This window comes from Paroedura picta, chromosome 3 (assembly GCF_049243985.1).
Source record: "Paroedura picta isolate Pp20150507F chromosome 3, Ppicta_v3.0, whole genome shotgun sequence".
NCBI lineage: Eukaryota > Metazoa > Chordata > Lepidosauria > Squamata > Gekkonidae > Paroedura > Paroedura picta.
Window position 1 is genome coordinate 109,447,001 of NC_135371.1, and position 13,203 is coordinate 109,460,203.

General features: G+C 43.3%; 1 protein-coding gene across 1 annotated transcript in view; it reads right to left on the reverse strand.

Moving 5' to 3' along the window:
* Positions 1-2,120: 2,120 nt before the first annotated feature.
* The window catches only part of RARS1 (arginyl-tRNA synthetase 1), a 28,287-nt gene continuing 17,204 nt past the window's right edge, over positions 2,121-13,203 (reverse strand). Inside the window, exons 10-15 of the mRNA XM_077327155.1 lie at positions 12,596-12,774; positions 12,112-12,221; positions 7,995-8,100; positions 3,318-3,490; positions 2,737-2,984; positions 2,121-2,329 (exon numbers count right to left, since the gene is read on the reverse strand). Of these exons, the coding sequence (XP_077183270.1) occupies positions 2,220-2,329; positions 2,737-2,984; positions 3,318-3,490; positions 7,995-8,100; positions 12,112-12,221; positions 12,596-12,774 (926 nt within the window). The 3' untranslated portion in view covers positions 2,121-2,219. The remainder of the gene's footprint in view (positions 2,330-2,736; positions 2,985-3,317; positions 3,491-7,994; positions 8,101-12,111; positions 12,222-12,595; positions 12,775-13,203) is intronic.

A 13,203-nucleotide genomic window follows, 5' to 3' on the forward strand; every position in this document is an offset into this window, starting at 1 on the left:
GCATGCTCAATCAATGACTATCCCAGAAAGACGAAAACACTGCAGGAGCTCTAAGAAGCCTATTTGGATGAACAGAGAACTTCAAGAGGAACTAAGAAAGAAAATGTTCAGGAAATGGAGGGAAGGACAGAGCTCTAAAGAAGAGTACCTACAGGTTACTAGGCACTGTAGATCAATCATAAGAAAGGCCAAAGCTGAGAGTGAGATAAGATTGGCCAGGGAAGCCCATTGTAACAAGAAAAGATTTTTCAGTTATGTGAGGAGCAAACGTAAAGTAAAGGAGGCAATAGGCCCACTGTTGGGTGCGGATGGACAAACTCTAACGGAAGATGCAGAGAAAGCAGAAAGGCTTAGTGCCTATTTTACATCTGTTTTTTCCCACAGGTCAAAGTGTTTAGGCACATCTAGAGATGGCCATAGCCAAAGGACAGTGTCTGGGTGGCAGGTTAACATGGATAGAGAGGTTGTCGAGAGGCATTTAGCTGCACTGGATGAGTTCAAATCCCCTGGTCCGGATGAAATGCACCCGAGAGTACTCAAAGAACTTTCCAGAGAACTTGCACAGCCCTTGTCCATCATCTTCGGAACCTCTTTAAGGACTGGAGATGTCCCGGAGGACTGGAAGAGAGCAAATGTTATTCCGATCTTCAAGGATGACCCGGGAAACTACAGACCAGTGAGTCTGACCTCTGTTGTGGGGAAGATAATGGAGCAGATATTAAAGGGAGCGATCTGCAAACATCTGGAGGACAATTTGGTGATCCAAGGAAGTCAGCATGGATTTGTCTCCCAACAGGTCCTGCCAGACCAACCTGGTTTCCTTTTTTGACCAAGTAACAGGTTTGCTGGATCGGGGAAATTCGGTTGATGTCATTTACTTGGATTTTAGTAAAGCTTTTGACAAGGTTCCCCATGATGTTCTGATGGATAAATTGAAGGACTGCAATCTGGATTTTCAGATAGTCAGGTGGATAGGGAATTGGTTAGAGAACCGCACTCAAAGAGTTGTTGTCAATGGTGTTTCATCAGACTGGAGAGAGGTGAGTAGCGGGGTACCTCAGGGCTCGGTGCTTGGCCCGGTACTTTTTAACATATTTATTAATGATCTAGATGAGGGGGTGGAGGGACTACTCATCAAGTTTGCAGATGACACCAAATTGGGAGGACTGGCAAATACTCCAGAAGATAGAGACAGAGTTTAACGAGATCTGAACACAATGGAAAAATGGGCAAATGAGAACAAGATGCAATTTAATAAAGATAAGTGTAAAGTTCTGCATCTGGGTCAGAAAAATGAAAAGCATGCCTACTGGATGGGGGATACGCTTCTGGGTAACACTGTGTGTGAACGAGACCTTGAGGTACTTGTGGATTGTAAACTAAATATGAGCAGGCAGTGTGATGCAGTGGTAAAAAAGGCAAATGCCATTTTGGGCTGTATCAACAGAGGCATCACCTCAAAATCACAAGATGTCATAGTCCCATTGTATACGGTACTGGTCAGACCACACTTGGAGTACTGTGTGCAGTTCTGGAGGCCTCACTTCAAGAAGGACGTAGATAAAATTGAAAGGGTACAGAGGAGAGCGACGAGGATGATCTGGGGCCAAGGGAGATAGGTTGAGGGACTTGGGAATGTTCAGCCTGGAGAAAAGGAGGTTGAGAGGGGACATGATAGCCCTCTTTAAGTATTTGAAAGGTTGTCACTTGGAGGAGGGCAGGATGCTGTTTCTGTTGGCTGCAGAGGAGAGGACACGCAGTAATGGGTTTAAACTTCAAGTACAACGATATAGGCTAGATATCAGGAAAAACTTTTCACAGTCATAGTAGTTCAGCAGTGGAATAGGCTACCTAAGGAGGTGGTGAGCTCCCCCTCACTGGCAGTCTTCAAGCAAAGGTTGGATACACACTTTTCTTGGATGCTTTAGGATGCTTAGGGCTAATCCTGCATTGAACAGGGGGTTGAACTAGATGGCCTGTATGGCCCCTTCCAACTCTATGATTCTATGATTCTATAATGCCCCGGAACTGCATACTCCACATACCAATTTCATTTGATTTGAATATCGTATTTTATCATTTCTCTGAATGTTCCCATAGCAGCTGAGAGACAGTGAAAATAGCTTAACTTAGATCATTTTTATTTTCAAATACTGAGCCATGATGGTTACAAATATTGATGTAGGTAAAAAAAAACCTGTTTTAAAATGGCAGAATAGTTACATCTTCTGGACAGGCTTGATTCCCAGGATGTCAAAACCTTTGGCCATTACTGCAGCTGTGGCCTCACACAAGAGCATTCGCCACATGTTCACATTCACTATTTTACCTAGGTGAGAGAGAGACAAGTCATCAGATAAACACAAATGCATACCCAAGAACTTGTAGTGAAACTGGTTTTGCCATAATGTTGCCTTCACCCAGGTGCACAGTAATAGCAGCACAAGGCACACCATGTTATACCAATGACTTCCATAGCTTCCTGCTACAAACACTATCTTGGATGGAAGGAAAAGTACGTGGAAAAATCACTCCTAAAAGTGGCTTTGGTGACTGTGGCCAAACTCAACTCTGATACACCATTCAGGATCAGGGATCTGAGCATCCTGCAACCTTTCACGAGCTTGAGAAACATTGTCAATTTACTTGTACTAGGACCCAAGTAAATTTAAGCACAGTATCCTGCTATCGCTTTATCCATCTCTTCACATCCTTTTCTTAAAACAGTTAACTCACCAGTTTGTCTGTCCTTTTCCACACAATAGCAATTGTCATAGAATTCGGTAAAAGTGGTGGCTAGCTCATAGAGGTAATCGCAAAGAGTGTGCAGTAAGAGGTCATCCAGGATCTTCTGCAAAATTTCAGGGAATCTTAAAATGCATTTGCCTAGCTTCCACTCTTTCTCATGGTCCAGTATTATTTCGGTGGTTCTAGCCGCCTTTTGCAATGCCCCTTCATTGATACTGGCGAGCCGTGCTATTGATCTGCCAAAGAAGCGAGCCTAGTGTTATAGGTATCCAAAGTTAATTACTTCTCCCCAACAGCTTATATATTGAATATACAACAAGAAGGTACAACAAGAAGGTAAAAGGCAATGTGGTATAGCCCTGGATTCCCCCTCCCAGCTTTTAGACCTATATGAAAGCAAGTCTAAAATAATCCCACTCTTAGAAATCAGAACAACAAATGCCTGAAACACAGCCTCAGTTACTAACTCTCAGAAAGAAACATTCTTCTAGGTAAAGATGCAAGCAGCCGTAAGTTTTAGTTTAACACTACAACTTATGAAAAAAGCTGTATTTCAGTACTACCCCTACCTAATTCGAGTGAAGGCATAAAGCAAATAAGCAGCTGTATTTCCCCGATCATCCAGCATCTTATCAAAAGAGAAGATATAATCATTGATCCTGTTATGGGAGAGATCAGCATATTTAATGCAGCCAAATGCTACTGATGTCTGGGCTGCCTTCAATTCTTCTGGGCTGAGAACCTGCAAGAGAAAAGGAAGCTCATTATATTGCAACAATACTACAGGGAAAAGCACAAGTATCAGAAACCTTGTTAAGAGATATCTTCCTACAAGGTATAAATAACATGTTTTGGGCCATTGTAAGTATTGGTCTATTGTGGCATACATTTCTGTTGGTTAAAGATCACTTGATCAGACGGCTGCAGGAAAGGAAATATAAAGTCACTTGTGACATTTCTGTATACCATCTGAGGCAAGATAAAGCAGCATGCTTTCATAATAACAGCAACAAAGGCAAACAATCATCTTAGATGTATTAAGCGAAAAGCAAGATCAGAATGTTCTTTCACATAGGATTGTCAGACTGTACCCTTTACCTCTGACTGTCCTTTTGAATGCGCTGTTTACATTTTTCTGTTAAGCCATTCATCATAATCAAACATAATAAAAAGGACACCCAGGACGACTCACAACATGACTGGCCTTCCAGGCTGTCATTTGCCCTGCAGGACCAATTGGGTAGGGGATGCCCTGCTGCTGATTGCTACCACCTCTTCCTTCCAACCGCAGGAAGAGGCAGCAGCTGTAAAGTAAGGCGGCTGAGTAGGGTGGCTGGGAAAGAGGGAGGGAGAGGCTGGGCTGCAGGTCAGCCCCAGAGAGACCAGTTCAACCTCTAAGGCTGCCTACCTGGCTGAGATCCTGGGGCTGGGAAATGTCCATCCGCTGGCAGGATCTGGCCTACCCAACTTTGGAGGGTACAGGAAGGCCACACAACCATCCGCCCCCAGCATGAAAGGCCTCCCGCCCAAATGTCCCCGCTTTGGCCTGTACAAGTCTTGGCACTGCCTGTGTGAGGGGCAGGAAGGCCCCCAAAATGCTGTGTGCTGCCCCAACTGGGGTGGGGCCAGCATGCACAGGCCTCTCTGAAGGCCACTGTGGATTAGGGTGGCCCTCAGAGGCTCCTAAAATGCCATGTACTGTCTGAATGTGGGTGGTGCCAACGTGTGGCATTTTCAGAGACTCCGAAGACAGCCCCAGTACACTGCAGGGCCACCAAGCACAGTTCATTGGGGGGGGGGGCAAGGCTGCCAAGCCATAGCCTTAGGGTACTCCTCCTAGTGCCTGGTGCATTCCTGGGTGCATTGGGCTTTGCCCCTAGTGTTCCTATGAGCTGCAAAGATTCACTTCATGTATCGTCACTTCATCAGATGAAGTAAACTGAACCAATGACAACAGTATGTGTGTGCATGCTATAACTCAGTGCTCTACAATTCCCTGAAGTTTGTTCATGGCTCTTAGAGCTCCAGTGAACCTTCCCTGGTAAACTTTGTTACAAAATTTAAAAGGAGGAAGAGGGAAAGGGAGAGTCATCCTCTAAAAGTAACACCCTACAAAATGTCTGGCACATAGATAATTTGTTATTAGGATATGAACTCAATGGCTGCTGGCTTTCCTTTGCTGTCTTCTGCCACAGCTAGGGAAAGCACAAGGCAAGCAGGTGGGTGTGCTTGATGAGGGTGGCCATGGGGGTGGGGGAGAAACCCAGCTGGGAGGAGAAGCAACAAGTCAGCCTTTGAACCAACTAGAATCATTCAGCACACAAACAACCGTGTGAATGGTTTTATATTCAAGTTCCATTTACTAATCATATACACAAAATTGTGAACCACATTTACTGAATCACTGAAGTGAGGCTCCCATATGATGTCTATTCATTCCTCTCCCCCTTGGCCCAAGGCTTAAGTTGGCCCAACGCTTAAGTTGAAAAGAGGATAGTTCTTGAGTATTTCCCCTCTTTATACGGTAGTATAGAGAAAATTTTACTGTTGCTTTAAAGAAGGTTCATGTGTGGAAATACCGTTGAAGCTTTTGTGGAATGGAGGGAAACATTACTTGATAAAGAACCATCTATTTTTTACCAGACAGTTTGCAACACCATTCATAACATGGAGACATTGTTAAACTCGCTTTATATGACAAAGGAAAAAAATGTCTGGTACAATTATATATGGGCTCCTTAATTTTGGGGCTGGCTCCTCACTCCAAAGAAAATCTGTTAAGAGCTGCTCTCACTGTTAAGTGACAAAGGACAGCAATGGCTATGAAGCAGATCTCAAGGAAAGACTGAACTTTTTCTGGAACATCTGAAGGGCTCCTTGCTGTACCTCAGAATAAATTACCACCCAGCCAAATATACCTCTGCGCTACCACAACATATTCATACAGCAACAAGTGAAGCTCAAGTACCACTCACTGGGCTGGCTTTGAAGAAGAAGAAGAAGAAGAGTTGGTTCTTCTATGCCGCTTTTCTCTACCCAAAGGAAGCTCAAAGCGGCTGACAGTCACCTTCCCATTCCTCTCCCCACAACAGACACCCTGTGGGGTGGGTGAGGCTGAGAGAGCGCTGATATCACTGCTCGGTCAGAACAGTCTTATCAGTGCTGTGGCGAGCCCAAGGTCACCCAGCTGGCTGCATGTGGGGAGTGTGGAATCAAACCCAGCTCACCAGATTAGCAGTCTGTGCTACGAACCACTACCCCAAGATAACATGAGCACAAGGCACTATGAGTTTATTATCCATTATATGCCGATTCTCCTACTGCTTCTACCAATATAATCAACCTGAACTTAACTATCATAGACATGGGTGTAAATTCTGGATCCCACAAAACATCTAGCCTCCTGAGCAGAAGGTATATAGATTACTATGGTAGGATGAAACTAAGCATGGATATAAAGAAGCCTTCAGTGTATTCCCAACCCAATGAATTAAGTGGACAGCCAATCAACTTTCAAACTGGAAAAGCAGCAAACAGCAACCCCACCACACTGTACCCTACTGCCATCTACTGGACTCTAAGTTAAATTACTTCCCTGGATCGGCTCAGTCTACAGGTCCAAGCAGCAGAGTTTTCATGTCTTATGGAATTACATTCTTAGGACAGGTGTTGACTGGGGGGGGGGTCATTTTGACTTTGCACATCTAAGATACTCTTCAGTTCAGACTTGAATGCAGGCAAATCCACTGACAACGGTTAGGTAGGATCTGAAGCTGGGTCCTTAACCACAGCCTCAATGAATGAATCCTTTGTTGTGGTTTTGCCTAATTCTTTTTTTTCTCTCTGATGTCCTCCCAGGCTACAGAGAAGGAAATGAAACAACATTTGTCAAGAAAAGACAGGATTTGGGTGGCTGTGAGGGTTATTTTTGTCTTTCAGACAAACCATAATTCAACCATGATTCTGCATGATACCAGAACTGAACGTAATCCTGTATTCTGACAGTGCTGTCTGTCAGATGCCCTAATAACTACTACCCCCTTTTGTATACCTGTCTCTCAGAACTAGAAGCATGTTGCCTCTGCAAGTCCACAAAAGTCACTCTGTTACTGTAGGATACAGAAATTATTGCAAATGTTATTTTAAAAGGTTTGCAACCAAGAAATGTGAGCCTGACCTCTTTACAGGATGTTAAGAAAAGCAAACAACAGTTCTACAAGAGCAAACCTGCTGATCCCAGCAGGTGAAGTCTCTCTCTCTCTCTCCTTCCTTCCTGTCCTCTGATTGAATACATCTAACTTCAGCTCTGGCAAGCAGATTCCTGCGCAAACAAAACGTGCACACACGCAATCTAGTTTCCTGGGCCAACTACCAAGTTGCTTTTTCCATTTCTTGTCCTTTCACTGATTACCTTGTAATCCAGATCTAGACACACATACATACTGCAAACCATCCAGTACACAGTATTGTCTGCAGCAGATGTTTAAAAAAATATTTCACATCCACTTCTTCAAAGTTGGGAGAAACAAACCTACCAAGATGGATTCTAGACTAGTGTTTCTGCAAATTCAAGGATTTCCACCTAAGGAGTGTGATTTTCCTATCCCCATCTCAGATGAAAATCATGTTATTCATATGTGGAATGCCTTGAACCTAGAGAATTGCCAGTCTGGATCCAACCCACCATATATTTTCAAGATGGCTGGAAGAGCCAGCTTGGTGTAGTGGTTGGGAGTGCGGACTTCTAATCTGGCGTGCCAGGTATGACTCTGTGCTCCCTCACATACAGCCAGCTGGGTGACCTTAGGCTTGCCACAGCACTAGTAAAGCTATTCTGACCAAGCAGTACTATCAGGGCTCTTTCAGCCTCACCCACCCCACAGGGTGTCTGCTGTGGGGAGAGGAAAGGGAAGACGCGGGGAGGGTAGTCTCCATAAAATCAAAAAAGGCCCAACTCTTTTACCTTTTGCACTTACTGGGCTGCGTGTGTATTCAATTCTCCAATATATCATCAGTCTGAGTTCCAAATACAGTACATGAAGCTGCACTCAGTCTGGGAATAAGAGTGAGCATCACCCAAGATGCTTTAAATACAAACTGTGAAAGAGAAACTTGCTTCTCACTATATAAACAGAACCAATCTAGAGACTAATTGCTCTTTCACACTCCTCTTAGAAGCACCAGATAGCTGGAGAAAAACTTGCCTTTTAATCTTAGCATCAGGAGAAAAAAAAATTCTTTACTACCTTGTCTCTTTCCTTTTCCTTCAGTTTGTCCATTGACCGCTTCAGTCCCTCTTCAAGGAGATCAATCAGCCGCACTGTATCCCCAGAACGAGTTTTAAACTTTTTCCTGGTAGCAGGAAGTGAAAATGGTGATTTTTCTTAGGTTCATGGCCAGTTTTCAAATACATACTATCTCTGCTTATCAATATATCACTGTTCCACTTCCACCATAAACATCTACAGAGACTTCTACATACATCTTGCCTGTCAGAAAAATACTGGCAAGGCAAGCAAAAGGCTTGCTGAGTCTTAAGAACATCAGAAGCAATTCTATTTCAGTGCAGGCTTTCAGCTTTTAAACTGCATAAATCCAAAAAGTGTTGCACTGACTCGTATAACACACTTTCACAGAAATATGATCTAATTAACGTAGGGACAGGGCCAGAAGAGCAAGAGAGAAAATTTCGCTCAAGCAGCAAGGAAAAAAAGGAAGTCAATGCTAAACTAGAATGGAAGAGGCAGAAATCATCCCCGACCAAAAATGATATTGACGTCTGTGCCTATTAAACCTATGATTTCTCCTAAAACAAACATTAATATTCACATATTGAAAAGTGGAGTGGACAGAATTCATGGTTCTCCTGTCCAGCTGCAGCTCCCAGTAATATTTAGGGGTTTCCCCTCCTTTCATACTTCAAGAGCCTCTTTCCGGGAAGAAAAAGGGGAAAACCCCATGGGTGGAAAAAAAACCCTACTGGTAGTAAAGCTCATATGTTGAACCTCATATGACAGATTGTGTTAGATCAGTGGTCCCCAACCTTTTTATCACCGGAGACTGGTCAGCGCTTGACAATTTTACTGAGGCCCGGGGGTGGGGGGTAGTCTTTTGCTGAGGGATGTTGCCGCCGCCTGAGCCCCTGCTCCGCTTGCTCTCCCACCAGCGCCCCTGACTTCCTGTCGCCCACTGGGGGGCGCTGCCAGCAGCAGCTGCACAGTGCCACACTGAGGGGGAGCCCCAGCCATGGCGGCCGCTGGAGAGCACCAAAGGTGAGCTAGTGGCAGAGTGGCACGGCAGCTCCTGAGGCAGCAGCCAGGGAGGACAAGGAGGAGCTGCGGCCTGGTGCCAGATGATCCACGGACTGGTCCCGGTCCCCGTACTGGGGGTTCGGGACCACTGTGTTAGATGATTCCAGTGTAGGCAGGAGGGAGAGAAACATCAAAAGGACACTGTGAAATGTAGTCTGCAATGGAGTTATGGTGGCTACTCTGCTTTTTCAACCATGGTTTCCAACCCTTATTAAGCTAATGTACCAGGACATAAAAATAAGGATCAGATGTAGTAACCAAGGCCACCTTACCAGCAGCATTACTGCCTCTAAAGGAGTAAGACAAGGTTGTATCTTAGTCCCTGCCCTATTTAATTTTTACATAAATAACAAAATTTAATCATTCCAAGACAAGGAATTTCATCCACCATCCTATCCCTATTCTTCTCTTTATGTAGATGACATACTGTATATACTCGTGTATAAGCCGAGTTTTTCAGCACAGTTTTCCACACTGAAAAAGCCCTCCTTGGCTTATACGTGGGAATATACGGTAATTGAAATAACAGCCTGCTCCCAGTCAGCTGAACATTGCATTGCTTTTGCAGACTTCTTGCAAGCTGAGCTTGCTCTGGCAGTTTGTAGGACATCAACTGTTTGACTGAGGGACTCTGATAATTTCCCCCTCTTTGCCTTCACTTCTTCTAAACTATTCTTTTGGTTTCTGGGGCGGGGGTGGGTTTTGGGGGTGCTTTGGGATTTACTGTTTCTTTCTCCTAGTGTTTCTTTCTTCTTTTATCTGAAGGGCAGCATTGTTTGCCTTTTCTTCTTGGGGTTGTGTTTTTTTTTAAGTTGATTTTTACAGTTCTTTATTTCATTGTTTAGTTCTGGGGGAGGGGCACTATAGTTGTAGTTAGAGTAGTCCATTCTCCCAGTTTGGTAGCTGCTGAACTTGTAGTAGGTTGCCAACTTCGGGCACTGTTGTTCTGCTCTGGTTTGCTGGCCCTCTTTTGCATTTATTGAGCTAGTTTACTGTTTTACTCTGAAATAAATATTCAAAAACCTTTAACCTACTGATGCCTCAATTAATGTAATTTTACCAGTAGCTGCTGCATTTCCCACCCTCGGCTTATATGCGAGTCAATACGTTGCCCAGGAGGGGCTCAGCGGTTATTGTAAAGAAAAGCAACACTAAGCAAATTGCCAAATGACAAAGGTTATAGTATTTGGTAACTGGTCAAAATCTAAAATCTGGAAATTAGATAATCATAAAATTGAAGTTGTTAGTAAGTTTAAATATCTGTAGGTAATATTACAATCCTAAGGTGCCAGAAATGCTCATTCCCAGTATACAGCGGAGCAAGACCAAAGATCAGCAAATAGCCAAATTTTACTGTACCAAGGGTAGACACTTTGCCTCAGCAGCCCTACAGCTATTTAGGGCTATGTCACAATTGCTGTATGGCTCCTTTTTAGGAGCCTCAACTGCAAGTATCTTGATGTTGGAGAGGGTTCAATCAAAATTTCGAAGGAAGATTCTCCAGCTCCCTAAATGTATGCCAAATGCTCAAATGAGATGAGAAACAGGAATGCAAAGTGTTGAGGGCAAGAGTTGTAAGTTGTCAATCCTTTATTGGCTGAAGTTAAACTATAAGCCTAAGAGTTTGGCTCCAATGGTCTTAAGAGACAACTTTCAGTCAATCTGGTTAGCAACCATAAGGCTTAAGTTGGTGCTGTATGGATTCATGGAGCAAATAACCTACACTACAATCAAGCTGAGTCAAACAGGTTCAAGGACCTCAGCAGGCAAAGAGATCTAGCTAATATCCATGTTTCCTGCGCCTTGATCAGATCAGATATAGGCTTGCTCCAGCCCCTTACCTGTTAAACCTAGAGATAATCAACCTTTGTCCAGATGAGATGTTCAGTTTTGCCCACAGCTGTGCTGGAGGGGCATTATAAGAAAAAAAAAATTTTCTCAAAGAAAAAAAATAGATAGAGACAAGTGAGCATGTTTAATTGTAAATGCCCCATCTATAATGCTCTTAGACATACTCAAATTCAACCAATAGTGGATAATCACTCAAGATCCCCTCCTAAAGAAAAGATAGATAAAAATAAGCAGACAACTTTCCTTACAGCCATATTTTGAGCTGCTGATATGAAACTGTATAATATTTATATAGAGCAGGGAGCACCCATTTAACCCAACTTGAATATTGTAGTATAGTTAAGGTATTTAATGCTCATTTTAAATATTGATTTTTAATGTTTTAAAGTTTTAATACTGGCTTACTGACAGCAGATTTCTAACCCCACATTCTGTACTACTTATTATAAGCTGCATTCGTTCATAAGTATATCTGAGTTTTGGTCTAAATGACAGTAAAAGATTGATTGAACCAGGGTTTCATGAAACCTTGGGGTTTCTTGATTGGCCTGGAAGGGTTTCCTGAATGGGCGGGAATTAATTTGCAGTATATATTTTAAATTTGTTAAACATTTATTGGGTGAATTGACCACATACAGTCATGTCAACCCACGCCATCCCCCAAATGGCTAATGATGGGCCTGGAAGGGGTGGGAATGGGAGAGGCCCTGGATGAGCATGGACTATGCTTCCCAAACATAATCTGTAAAGTACCCCTTCTGGGGTTTCTGGGAGCCTGGAGAATGTTTCAGGGGTTTCACAAGGGTAAAGAAGTTGAGAAAGGCTGCTGTAGATGTTAATTGTAATTGTTTGCTCTCATCCCAGTGGATCACTTCTGATTTTGGAAACTTGTTTGGTTTGGCAGGGATTTTATTATCAGCCTACAGGTAGTTGCTATTCAGGAATAAACGAATTACACAATGCCCTCTCAAGAGCAAAAATTCTTTGGCGTATCATAGCCTGTTATATAATAAGGAACTGCAGTTGGAAAGGGAAATCTGGAGATCTGCAATACACCTTCACATTGTTTATTCTTAGTTCTTATATATTCAGATCTAAAAGCTGATTCATGCATAGGGGATACTTGATGATCCCTTAACAATAGCATTCTCATGAGTACAGCCTACTGCACCCTGAAACAGTTATTTGTCTGCAAGCTTACTTGTCTTCTCCCAGCACCACACCAAAGGCAGCGTGAGTTACCCTGGTCACCCTAGGGTCATACCAGCCGATCATCTGTGCTGCTGCAAATATAGTTTGTAAGTGCACAGCCTGCAATGCAAAATGATATGAACACAACTGATTAATTATGGCTCCCATCTATGCTCTTAGTAAGGCAGCTGCACTAATCACAGCAATTTCTTCTGTTTCGGTTGGTTCACTTGCCTTGTTGAATTGGGGAGGCGCTTCTAACATGTGACAATTGGCCTATGACTACTGTAAGCTGAAAAACATTTCTTAATCTATAAAAGATTAATGATGTGGGGAGGATCTTTTCAAACTACTTCCTGCTCTAGGGCATAAGGTTAAGGTACCACCATAGGAAGAAGACACTAAACAGCTTCTGACTTTAAAATTAGACTTGTAATCTAAAGCACAATTTTTAAAAATACACAAAGCAGAGGTTAAAAAAAACCCCAACTCACCTGCCCACTATCTACTACATAAATAATGATATCAGCCTTTTCTTGAAACAGCCTCTGCTTCAAAGCGGCTAAATCCGAGGTGTCATAGGTAAAACCCCCATCCGATTTCAGAACTGTCAAAGGGATAGAACACCCAGGGACAAACACGATCTTCCGGCCGTCATCCACTTGTACAAACCCTAGGCATGAAAAGAGACTTTTTGGTGTAGATCAGAGGTCAAGACTTATAAAGCACTGACAAGCAAGAATGTCTGAAGACTCAATGATATTATTTTGGCCAAATTCCAAAACATCACAAGAAGAACAGCTGTCGTTTGGTACCCTGAATTTTTACTACCCGAATGAGTCCCAAAGCAACTTACAATCTCCTTCCCTTCCTCTCCCCACAACAACTTTGAGAGAGCTCTGAAAGACTGTGACTGGTCCAAGGTCACTCAGCTGACTGCACGTGGAGGAGTAGGGGACCAACCCAGTTCTTCAGATTAGAGGCCGCTGTTCTTTACCACTGTGACTACACCCAGAGCAGCCATGATGGCTAGAGCCTACATTTCCCCGCTTGTTTGGGGCATTACATTATATTTACATTATTATTTGTGAAATCAGATTAC